This window comes from Trachemys scripta, chromosome 7 (genome assembly GCF_013100865.1).
Source record: "Trachemys scripta elegans isolate TJP31775 chromosome 7, CAS_Tse_1.0, whole genome shotgun sequence".
NCBI classification, from domain to species: Eukaryota; Metazoa; Chordata; order Testudines; family Emydidae; genus Trachemys; species Trachemys scripta.
The window spans coordinates 107,037,418-107,049,606 of NC_048304.1; the positions used below are offsets into that span (position 1 = coordinate 107,037,418).

Here is a 12,189-nt window from a genome sequence, read left to right on the forward strand (position 1 = left end):
TTGCAGATTTTACAGATCAGTGTAGGACTTTACTAGAGCGTTGTCAACTATTCAAAACCACCAGGAAAAGTTACTTAGAGGAATCTTTTTTGATCAATCGGAAGAGCGATTAAAGTAATCGCTTCCCTTAACGTTGGAGTAAATGTAATTTATGAGTAGAAGTTAGTTTTAAAAGATTGTGGTGTGAATTTCCAAAGGCCGAATATTAAACTCTCAGCATGTTCTAACCACACCAGAAGATCCTCCCAGAGCCGGGTTAATCTGGTTAATGGGCTCCGATGAAAGGACAAAGCTGCTCGCCTGAAAGATGAGGTGTTGGCACGTTATTGCGAATCTCACTCAATGGAAGGTTTATTTAAAGTATAAAATGTAAAGGAAAAATGTTTTTTGATTATAACTGGAACTTGTTAAACCACAAGGTGCAAGCAAAGACAGTGGTATGTACCTGCACCTGTCGTCCCCTTTTACATTTTTTTGTTCAGGAGTTTTGGCCTGTGGATTTCTAAACTCATTCCTTCTTGTTTGATGCTTTGGTGCATGCTAGACAAGGACTGTCATTTTATTGCTGCAATTATATTCGTATGAACTCCACGGTGACGCTTCCACTGGAGTGGTGATGGACGCAGCAGGTGTAGGATCTGAAGAGATAAAAGAAATACAGAGGACGACCTGTGTTTGCAACAAACTAGTCATTTCTCGACTTGGGAAAACTGGGTCAGTCAATAACCGTTTTCTAGGCACTGACCACAAATAAAGTATTTCTTGGCGTTTGATAACATCGTGCCATCGCGCTGTAAAATCCCAAGATGTATTTGCTATTACAACATGCTTTTTAATGGGCTGCTAGTGACTTGCCCCAAAGTTAGTATTGCAAACAGCAAAAGGCATCACTTTGTTTGTAGGTGACACACGGAACAGCATATTTTGACTGAGAATTTCTGTTTATTTTTCATTCAAGACACATGCCAGGCTTTTGCTCCCAAACGCAAAGAAAATGAACGACTATCTCTTTTCAATGGGGCTTTTGCGAAATCCTGCCCTAACTGTACACACACATTGATTCGGGGCAGTTTTCTATAAACGGGAAACGATCCTATCTCTCCAATCTGAACTAATAATAATAATAACGATGCACGCGGTGCCAACCGAGCGCAGGAGATGAAGCAAAATCCTCAAGAGAAACATTTGGGGCCGTTTCTCAGGAGTGAACTTCAAACGTGACCTTCTCCAGAGGAAGCACTGATAGGCTGAATACAAGCAGAACTTGCTGACAGCAGAGGATTTCAGAGAGGCAGTGCCCCAGCGCCAGGGATGGCTGCCCCCTAGCACTTGGCCCCGGGGAAGGGACGCTCTGGCTTTCGCAGCTGCTCGCTTTGCTCTCTAGGGAATAGGCTGAGAAGTTCTGCTCTGGAACGAGTGCAGGGCCTGCTCCAAGGCAAACGGGCTAAAGCCCCGAGCAGCCCCCGAGCAGCGGTGCTGAAGTTGGGATGCGCGGCAAGGCTGCGTGGCTGAAGCCGGAAGTTTGAGCGGATCAGCACGGCTTGCAGAGGAAAGCTGCCCGACCGAGCACCCGGGTTGCTGCTGCCGCTGCCTGCCACAGGCTGACACCCCCTCGCTGATAACCTCCGGGGTAGGGGGTGGGGGGATGCTCCCCGTGCTACAACCATTGCAGCTGCAAGAGTCACCCCACGCAGCAATTCTGGGGGCAGGTGCTGCTGAGCCAGGCGGAGTGCGCGCGCGTCTGGCCTCCAGTGTTTCGGAGAAGCCAAGAATAAAGCGCAAGTTTCTCTCCTGGGCGCCTTGAGGGGGCTCCATGTCCAGGGAGGTGGGAGCCAGGCGGGGAGGGCTGGCGGCGGAGTGTCACCGCATGGGCAAGGGGGCTCTCTCGCAGCCGCCCCAGCCACAATTCCCTGCCCTGTGTGAAACCCCTCAGGGGAACAGAGTATCCGCCACTGGGCAACGCTCTGCTTTGATTCCACCTGGGAAACTTTTCATCTAGTCCCGCGACCCAGGATGTTTGTCAAAAGCACCAAAGCCTCCCAGGCTGGCCCTTGGTAGAGAACTGTCCTCTGCGGGGGTTTGTGTGGGGGTGTGTGTGTTAGCTATGAATTGTCCCGCTCTCTGATTATTATTTCAACACCAAGGAACCGGCCCTGGAGGTGTTGCTGGGCAGCTCCCTTCGATTCGAATGACGTTTCCAAAAAACCCCTCCAGTTCCAGCAGTCACATACATCATCTCTGCCAGAAACATACCTTGCCGGGCTGAAGTTAAAGAGGGAGCGGGTGCAGCTGGCACGCTTCTGTTTTCTAGGAAGCTTTATGACCCCTGGAGGTACCCTGCCATCTACCATACGCCTACAAGGCCAATAAACAGCGGCAGACCGCTCATAGCGCAGGCAGCCCGGAGCCTGACAATATTTGTATAAAAGCTAAATTCGAAAACCCCTCCCCGTGATAACAACACGGGAGTAAGCAAAGTGGTTATTCATTTAGTAGAACAATGCGCCCTCTGTCTCACCAGTTCCTGGAATGAGAGCCAGTGGGAGGGAGTGTGTGTGTGCGTCTAACAATAGGAGGAAATGGGGAAGGTTTGAAAGACACCTGTTCTGTCTCATTTTCCAAAGCCACACTTAAAAATGATAAGGAACGGGTTTTATTTATTTTTCCACCACAACATTCAGTTATAACAGTACTGGTTGTTTTAAAAAGAGGACCGATTCCTGGCAGAACTAGAGAGGCAACAAAAACAAACCAAAAAACCACCTTGGGATGATAGTAAACAATTGTCCTACAACAGGTGAGCAGACAGCAGGAAAGACAGAGAGAATGGAGGTGTCCACACAGCACTTGATTTCAGTCTATTAAAATCCACACACCCCATGGACTCTACAAGAAAACTGTACATAATAGCAAATAAGTTAACATTTTTCAAAGATTGATTGTCCTTCACTTAAAGCGCTCAGCACACTGAACCTCTTTTCTTTATTTATTTATTTTAGCAGGACGAGTGTTCATTCCCCCTCCTATCCCTCTCTTTTCACTTTCCTTCCTTCCTTTTAACTACATAAAGGAACGCAATTATACAATGAAAAAAAAAACCTTTTATCGCCATTAAAATAAAAGCAGTGCTTTAAGAATTGTCGTACAATATTGCACAGTTCAAAAGTACAATAGTTTTTTGTTTGTGTGTTTGTTTTACAAAAGAAAACAAAAGGGTACAGGTTTTTTTAATGCTGAAATATCATTTGAAAGAAAGGGGGAAAAAACCCAAGGATAATAATAATCCACAATCGATTGTTTTAAAATCTAAACAAATGATAATAAATAAGGCTCACCCAAAGTGTGTATATAATTAAGCATTTTCTTTTTGGCTGTATTTCTTTCGAGTTATAAAGTCCCATCACAGAAACCTAACGATACAAAACATGGAAAAGCGACCAGGCAAATTTGTACAAACGTCTGGTTAAATTAAAAGCCACGGTTGGTGGAGTCTTTGAGTTGTAACAGAACCACGAGGATTAACAAGTTTGAGAAAGAAGGGAAGGAACAGAACTTCCATTTTCCGTTAGCATTTGGCAAACATGGAGGAGTAAACCGTGATCATTTATTGACTGTTGTTTACAAAAATAAAACTAAAGCCACAAAGATCAGCGCAATATTTTGTTCACGTTTACAAAAGATGTAACAATTCTAGTGTTCTCTACAAGTTTCCACTTCAACTCTGGTTTTATTTTTAGGGTCCCCCCCTGTCTCCTAACAACCACCCATTAAAAAAAGAGCATCAAATATTCGCTTGATGAATTGCACAAATCATTGGAGTACTTACAAAATTACTGATCATTTACAGCTGCTCCGTTTCCTCGGGCCTCTCTCCTGACCTAGAGGTTTGGTGATTTATTTTTTTAAGCCACCCCCTCCCCACTGGCGCACCAGAAAGCTGAATGGGGTCAGTTCTCAGACGGGTCGCAGGAGTGGTACTGATGTGACTACAGGGTGGGAGTAGTAGACGGGGTGAGGGAATGTTAAGAGGGGCTGGCTGACGGGCACGTTGGCAGCCGAGGTGCCGTTCTCGGCGGTGGAGTTCTCATGGTACAGGATAGGCACCCGCACTATTCTCTGGGCGGCAGCGTGGCTGAGATTGGCAGCCTCCAGCTCTGCGGCCAGCTGCCTTTTCCACTTGTTTCTTCTGTTCTGAAACCAGATCTTGACCTGGGTCTCTGTCAGGTGCAGAGATGCTGCCAACCCGGCCCGCTCCGAGCTGCTCAGGTACCTCTTCATGTCAAAGGTGGACTCCAGCTGGAACACCTGGCTCCGGGAGAAGACCGTGCGGGTCTTCTTCTTTCGGCAGGGCTTTTTCTCCGGGCTGTCTTCCCTGGCTTTCCAGTCCTCCCCGTTCTCCTCCTTCTTCACCTCCTCCGAGTCACTCTCCTCCAGAATGATCTCGTCGGGGCTTTTCGAGTCAAGCTCCTTGTGGTCCGGCTCAGCCTTGAGCAGGGGCTCCGGGGAGTCTCTGTCCGTGCCCGAGGCCGGGGAGGAGTCTCGCAGGAGAGATTTCTCTGCAGCTAAAGAAACCCAAAAACACACCGCACCTTTATCACCATCCGCAAACTCACCCAGGCCCTGGAACCAGCCTCCCCCCAAACTTAAGCAACAAAGGGCAAGGAAGAGAGAGCTGCTGCTCCCTGCTCACCACGGGGCCTCACTGGCACCTTCACCTCCCCCCAGAAAGGAGCCTGCTGGGGGCCACTTAACGATGCCGCGAAAGCAGTTACCAAATCATCCTGTTCTCAGGGGTAACCGCGTGGGGAGAGCGAGCCCTCGCTCCTGCCCCAGGAGATGAGAAGCCCAGCTGGGCATCTCTGATCCGTGCCTGCAGAGTGAGACAGACAGACAGACACATAGACACACAGATTCACTCAGTACCTTCTGGCCTGGGCAGATGGCCTCCCGCGGCGGTCAAGGTGTACGGGTACCACCAGGAGGCTGGGGACCGCTCTAAGTAGTGCGCTTGCAGGGCAAACCTCTGAGCCGGGATCTCAAAGCGGGGGAAGGCGAGATCGCCCACCTGGGAGAGGGCAAAGCCGGCTCCATCCAGAGCCCCCTTGGTGGCCGGGGCGAAGAGCGCTCGGGGCTGCTTGGGAGGCGCCTTGTGGTGGTCGCCGTTGAGCAGGTTCTTGATGGAAAAAGGCGACTCCTTGGGTTGCGGCGGCGGCTGGCTGCTGGGGGTCTCCTGTCCAGTCTCAGGCATCCTCCTCCCGGTCCCTGGCAGGGCAGCGGCGGCTCAGACCATAAACCACCCTCTAACTATACTCGAGCGGCAGCGGCAGCCGCCCAGGCGCTGGGCACCCAATCCGGGCGGGGGTGGGGCGGGCGGCTGGGCGAGGACAGGAGGCAGCGCCTCCGTGCATAGGGGGGCTGCTCAGCCGCGGGACACTCAGACCCACAGAGCCCGGGACCGAGGGCTGCTGCGGGGAGGAGGACCAGAGCCCGGCTGCCGCTGCTGCGTCAATCTGGCGCCTGATGCTAATGATGAAATCAAAATGTCATCCAAGTTAAATGCAGGGCGTATACGGCGATTGGGCACGCACAATGGCAAATGGGATTAGGCAGCAGCCAAAGGAGAGGGCTCCGCGCAGCCCCAGCCCCATGCAGCAGGAGCAGCAGCAGCGATGGCAGCCTCCCCCCAGCCCCCCTTTAGACTTGGTGCTTTGGCTTCAGGCTATAAGAGCTCGCCTGTTATTGGCTTTATATAGTCCAATTAGGCAGCAAATGAGGACAGGGCTATTAGCACAAAAGGATATTGGCTCTGCTAAAGCACCACTAGACGTGCAGGAGGCAAATGACACAGATCTCACTGCTCATGCCACAAACCACCCCCTCACACTTCCTCCTTTCTCTCCCCCTCCCTCCCTTCTCCTCCCCAGCTGCACAGGTCCCCATGGCTTGGAGATCCTTGGAAAACGCAGCTAGTGCGGGTAGAATGTGGGGGAGGTTGGGGGAGGAGGGGAAGAGGCTCAGCTATGCATTGTCTCCTCCTACAACCACCCCCAAGACTGGGGAGAGAGCCACGGATCGCCCGGGGCAGTTCGTGGTCATTCCCTTATGGAGATAATCAGAAGAACCAAGGCAGAAGGAAGATTAAACATGAATCCAAACAACAATCTAGACGGGCTGGTCTCCCATAAATGTATCACTCTCAAATGGATAGCTGACCCGCGTCTCCAACATACGTCCAGGAGCCGAGCAGATCCCGGTCCTAAAAGTCTCACAAGAAGGTGGTTCACCGTTACATGGACTGGGGATCTTTGTGCGTTTCCACCCAACTGTGTACACACGAATTTTAAAATGGTGTCCTCGACTCACCCATAATACATTGACAAATTGACCTTTATCAATAGATCATAACTTTGTCTTTAGGTTAACAAAAAACCTGCTTTCAGAAAAAGTATTGGATATACGTCTGTTATAGAGCTATGACACTTATTCTATTAACTATATTATATCATTTATACAGCTGATTAGATAGATAGAGAGAGAGAGAGAGAGAGAGAGAGAGATACTGCGCACAGCAACATGTTACATATAGTGCTAACAATGAGGGAGGCTGAAAAGTCTGTCGTTTTTAATACTGGTAATTTGTAAAGTGTAGTTTGGTTTTATTCAATAAAAAAAACCTTTAACAGATATTTCTATTAAGGTATTACCTGGATTATATACTTCCACTTCAAGGGTCTTATTTACAGATGATTATCAGTTTAATAGCAGAAGCTACAGTTTTCCCCTTACGAATATTTCCTAGCCACACATATGTTCTAAAGTAGAACACAACAGAGTTTGGGACAGGTAGCGCTGTAACAAACTTATTGTCAATGTTAAGAACTAGGCTATTGTTCACAATTTATTTTTTACAATGGGGGGAAACTAGCAACGTTCACACGGCCCGCACTTTTTTGGAAGATCGCTTCTTGTGTTTGCAGATATTTAAGGTTGCGGTTTACACGCCAAAAGCATAGTTTTTTATTAACGCTTCACTTCACATTTTGCACAATATGCAATAGCTTCTAACTTGCAGAGTCGAACATTATTTGTCACTACTTAAATAGTTCAAGTGGAAATGGCAACAAATAGATAAGAAAGGTCATCTGGCAGAATCCGAAATAAACCCCACGGTTTACGTGTACGAGTTCTTTTCTTTTCCCACTTTGCTACCTTTCTGTTCGACTTGGAATCTACGACTGGAACTTTTTAAAAATTAAGACTAGTTGAACTGCATTGTAATTTTTTTATATGAACGGGTAATATGGAGTGGGATTTTTAAGTTTACAAAATTTGCTGGCTTCATTTCCTATAAAAAAACTTCTGTTAAAATAACACTATTTAAAAGAAACCCATTTTATGTTGCGTTCAGGTATTTTCTGAGCATAGTTTTCTGTGGATTTCCATGAATCTCAGTTACATTCTAGCTTGTGTCCTGAAGGGGAAACTATATTTAAATGTTATAAATTTAAACGTAGTTTCCGCTACAGGAATATCTGTCTCGATATTATACGGATATGTAGGTTTTATGAATACACACAGCCAATATTCATATAAATCATATTGCAATAATCTTTCCTGCAATTAGAAAGCATATGCTTTTTAAAATACGATTCTGTACCTTGGAATCAATGATGCTATGCTTATTCTGAGAAACTCCAACAAACTTTGCCTCACATGTCCATTCGATTTCAAAATACTGACGTCACGTTATTTTGTAATCTTCTGTCCTGAAATAAAAGAATAAAAGCATGATCTGTGTATAGTGACGTTTTTCAGAATAAATACATCACTGATTCCACGCGTTAGATGCATTCAGCGCTAGTCCACCAGAAAAAGTTGTACCTTTGATGCTTTTAGTAAAGAAGACTTTATCCTTACAGACTCAGAATCTGGGGCAGGGAATTACTGGACAGGTTGGTATTTTGCCCACACAAGGATAGTTGATGTAATAAATCTAAGAAATGTAGGCATTAAAAATACATGTCAGGACACCTCTATTTTTGTATATACTTCCCTTTTAGATTAACCAGTTTATTTCTCAGGGTCTTTGCAGAAGATAATGTCTGGTCACCTATTTCCAAAGCTTCATTCTATGATGTCATCCTGATTGTCAAACTTTAACATTGGTATGGGCTCTTCTTGGGAGAACTGATCGGAAGAAAGAGAAAAGGTGCAAGTTGTCTGTACACATTACCTCAGCGTCCCAGTCACTCCGGACCTAATTCTCTCGCTTTAAATGATATTTCAAGCACTTCGGCTATTGTGGAAAACACTAAAAACAAAACAAACAAAAAAAACCCCTTGTATTACTGTCCCAGTCCGGCTTCATCTCTCTCTAGTACAAAACTAAAGCGCACAGCGCCCTCTGTTGGAATTCCCCATATTTCGGTAGCAACTCCCGTATGAGAAACAGAACTGAAGCAAATCAGTAGCTCTTTTACAAGGCTCTAAGGGGGAAAATATCCTTCTCCAAGATCCATCTTATTTCTATATTTGTAAAACCAGCACAAGTTTTGTGTACAGGGAACAGGAGAATTGCATCAGCATACGACTAGCTCATTGAAACTGAGAGTTTAGAAAAGACCTCAGCTAGAACAGCACTGTACTCGGGGAACATTGATTTTAACGTCGTGAATTGGATCAGAAGGAAGAAAGTGCAGAGATCCAGACAGTTACGGTCCCGCCTTCAGTCGCATTGAATTGGCCCCTCTTTATAAAATATGTCTGGTTGAACGGGGCGAGCTGTGTTCAGAGGCATTGCAATTTCTGGGCTTTGTTCCTAACACGAGTCGTCTTGTAAACGTTATTTCATGCTGTCAGAATAGGCCTCACGGACGGAGTGCCAAGCCTGCAACGACACAGCAGAATGAGAATTAGGAATAGGATGTGCCGGGAGCTAAAACGGGCCTTTAATCTGAAGATGTGACGGTTTTGCATCAAGTAGTGCGCGTATTTTCGCACGAGTCCTTTGAAAAGCCTTAACAATACGTGGTCATCAGTGATTTCTAACTGAGAACAGGGAGTGAGGGAGAGACAGAAAATACAGGCTGTATTGCAGGGGGAAAACAGTTTCTAGTTCTTTCATGCCAATATTGTGTGAAAGCAGATTAAAAAGGACTAAATAGGGAATATCCATACACACAGAAGTGGTAGGTTGAAGGGAAGAATATGCAGGGAGAACCGCATGTATATAGAACAGGCAGGTTGAAGGGGGAATATGTAGAGGGATATATATATATATATGCAAAGTATAGGCATAAACTGTGAATGGGAAATACAATGTAGACAAAACATGTTGTACAGTCAGAATGTGGAACAAGATTAATAAGGGAAAAACATATTCCATTTTGAAAAGAACTAACTCAAATTCTCTATCAGCTTTGTTTATCATAAAGGAGATGTCAATCTTACGTAGGGCCGACTACCTACTACACTTAAAGGCCAGGCTGTCTCTACGCTCACGGGCAGGCAGCATGCACTGGGTTTTTCTTTGTCTGTCTTTTCCCAGCATGGGTATCAGAACACAGCAACTGTCTAGTTTGTAGGCTGCCAAGCAGCCCCCACAGTGAACCACAGTCTTGTCTCAGAGCACCTAGATGCCATGATGATGGGTGCATGAGAACAGATTACCAAATAGAGATAAGCAGGTGCTGGGTTTTGGGATGTGTCAGGCAGCTGAACAAAGCAGTGGGAGAGACTTGCCACTTGACTTCATCAAGAGGTAGGGCACATGGCTGCTTATGGTCTGAGCCATCCAACCATTGGGACCAGATTCTGGGCCCTGAATCTTCCATTATACTTGAAAGATTTATTAAGTACAGAATAGTATCGATGTTGCCCAAGCTGCCTCTGAAAGAATTACACATGTGGTTATGGGTAAATCCACCCACTGGGCTTTAGACTGGTAATCTGACATAGTTCTCAATTCACAATTGAATCCAAAATCTGGATTAACATTCTGAAGAAAAAAATAAATACGAAGTATCCCACCCATTTAAACCAAGTATAATTCTGAAAATCTGAAATAAATGTGAGTACCTATAATGAACATCTGATCTGGCATATAACAAGAGGAAAATCAAATTTTCAGCTGTAGATTCAAGAATGGAATGGAAGGGGGTGAGGGGAAGATCTGTCTTTAAACAATTCAATTACTCCAAATTGTAAAGTTTCCTTCCCTCGTTCCTTTCATTTTAAAAACTAATCTGGCTCATTCTGAATCTAGCTCTGATTGAAAGTACATGGAACAAACAGGTACAACTTTCCTTAGACAACAAGGAGCTGTCCAGCAATGTGAGTTTTTAAACAAACTCTTGCAGTTAGGGACATTCTGAGGATTTATGTCACTCCCTGGAAAATTTGGGGTCTATAAACCCACCAATGGATTACACTGATCCAGCAATGTAATATTTTCATCTGCTACAGCTACAATCTCAAACAGATATTCTTCCATTTATGTAACTTTTTTTCAGACCATGATGAGTGATAGAACAGAATGGGAATTGCTCATACAGCATGTTGCAATAAATGCTGTTCAGGTATTGCTGAGTTATGTGCTTGTAACAATCATGATAGGGATAGAACTAGAGACAAATTTAAATATCCAATTTAGGGGTTTGCACTGTCACCCATCGCAGTAGTATCTGAATGGCTACCTCATTCATTAGACTGGAAATAATGAAGTCCCCAATGAAAATGTATATTACATTTCTTGGTCACCTATATATTTTGGCCCCTATAGTTACAAAGTCCTGCAAAGAAATGACTGAATTCAGAAAAAGTCCCAAGGTAGATACAGAAATGACTAAGCCGAGAGGCACATCTGTGGAAGGAGAGGGGAAGGGATACCAGCAATTGGCCTTAGTAGTTTATGAGCATCTTCTGTGCACATAGGCATCTTTGTCACTTAAAGGCAGCCTGCAAAAGGGGAGGGCGGATGACGACACAGGCTTCTGCCCTTTTTTTGCTTCTTTGGGAAGGAGGCCTGGAAAGTGGGGTGTTTTCCCCCTTCTGCTTGCTTTTCACTTTAGAAATCAAATCTGATCGCGCCTGTGTTGCTGTAGGTCTCAGATGACTAGAAATGTGGATTGGGTACTCTCTCTGCTCTTAATTGAAAGGTTTGAGATGCTAAATCCTTAACAAAGGCTCCCTCTTCCCTCAGTGTTTGAGTTAAACAGGTTTTAAATCTCCCCAACCAAAAGAGTGTTTTAACAGGCTGTATTAAAAGGACATAATTTTACTAGTTCTCCAGTTGTCCATGGAGTCTTCCAGGGTAGATGAGACCTGAATTGCTAATGTAAAAAGCAGGGGGACAGACTTCTCTGTTGTTGCTGAAAGAAATCTTGATCTTGCAGTCCTCTTTTATATATCATAAAGAAGCCAAAAAACAAAACAAAACAACAACAACAAAACCCCCATACAACTCCAGCCTTTTTTTCTTTCCCATTTCAGGTCTCTTTTGTTATCAGGCTAAGGGAACACACAGTTATTATTTTTATATCCATCACAACAGGATAGGGGCACAGGGGGTCCCATCATCAGCCAGTGTAAATCAGGGTAGCTCCATGCCTCACCTATTTTTGTTTATTTAATTTGTGTTTCTAGAACTGGATTGCTATCATTGTGGTTTAAATACATAATAATTATTTCATTAGTGTTTCCATTCAAAATTAATTGGCTAATCTACACATGAATCAGTTGTGTAAATGTGATGTTTGCAATAGTTACTTGATGTGATTTAGAGTAATTGCTTATTTTTAGGTATAGCCCTGTGTTATACTGCAAAGTGTTTTATCTGGTGGTTTATCTTATCCGAACACATTCTCTTTTTCTGTGGGGTGGTTGGGGGTTTTTTTTTTGCAATTTTATTTTTATAAAGAAACATTTCTGTAGAGTCATGGAACACATTTGCACCATGTGCTTTTGAGATTACATGTTATATCATCTTTGCTTTATGATGCAGTACTATAAGCCATACAAACTTTATATGTTTGGAGAATTATCAGCTGCAAGATATTCTGGGTTAGTCTATTCAGGTTCTTGTACCACTCTCATCACCATAGTATCTGAGCATCTTCAAGGAGTGAATTAAGTGAGTTGATAAACACCTGTCCCAGAGGGTTTGCTCTTTCTTTCAGCCTCTCCCCAGGA

The 12,189-nt window shown here is 44.8% G+C and overlaps 1 protein-coding gene across 1 annotated transcript; it reads right to left on the reverse strand.

Moving 5' to 3' along the window:
• Window positions 1–2,656: 2,656 nt before the first annotated feature.
• On the reverse strand, window positions 2,657–5,628 carry HMX3 (H6 family homeobox 3). The gene is made up of 2 exons (XM_034776616.1): window positions 4,924–5,628; window positions 2,657–4,562 (listed from the first exon to the last, which is right to left on the reverse strand). Exons 1-2 carry the CDS (start codon window positions 5,246–5,248, stop codon window positions 3,955–3,957), a joined length of 933 nt encoding a protein of 310 aa, XP_034632507.1. The 5' UTR covers window positions 5,249–5,628; the 3' UTR covers window positions 2,657–3,954.
• Window positions 5,629–12,189: the final 6,561 nt, after the last annotated feature.

What these genes read in the sequence shown, in the direction of transcription:
- HMX3 (XM_034776616.1), bottom strand. Translation starts at nt 5,248, where the DNA reads ATGCCTGAGACTGGACAGGAGACCCCCAGCAGCCAGCCGCCGCCGCAA. An exon ending in CCATCTGCCCAGGCCAGAAG is followed by an intron (nt 4,563 to 4,923) that starts GTACTGAGTGAA and finishes GGGTTTCTTTAG; the next exon opens with CTGCAGAGAAATCTCTCCTG.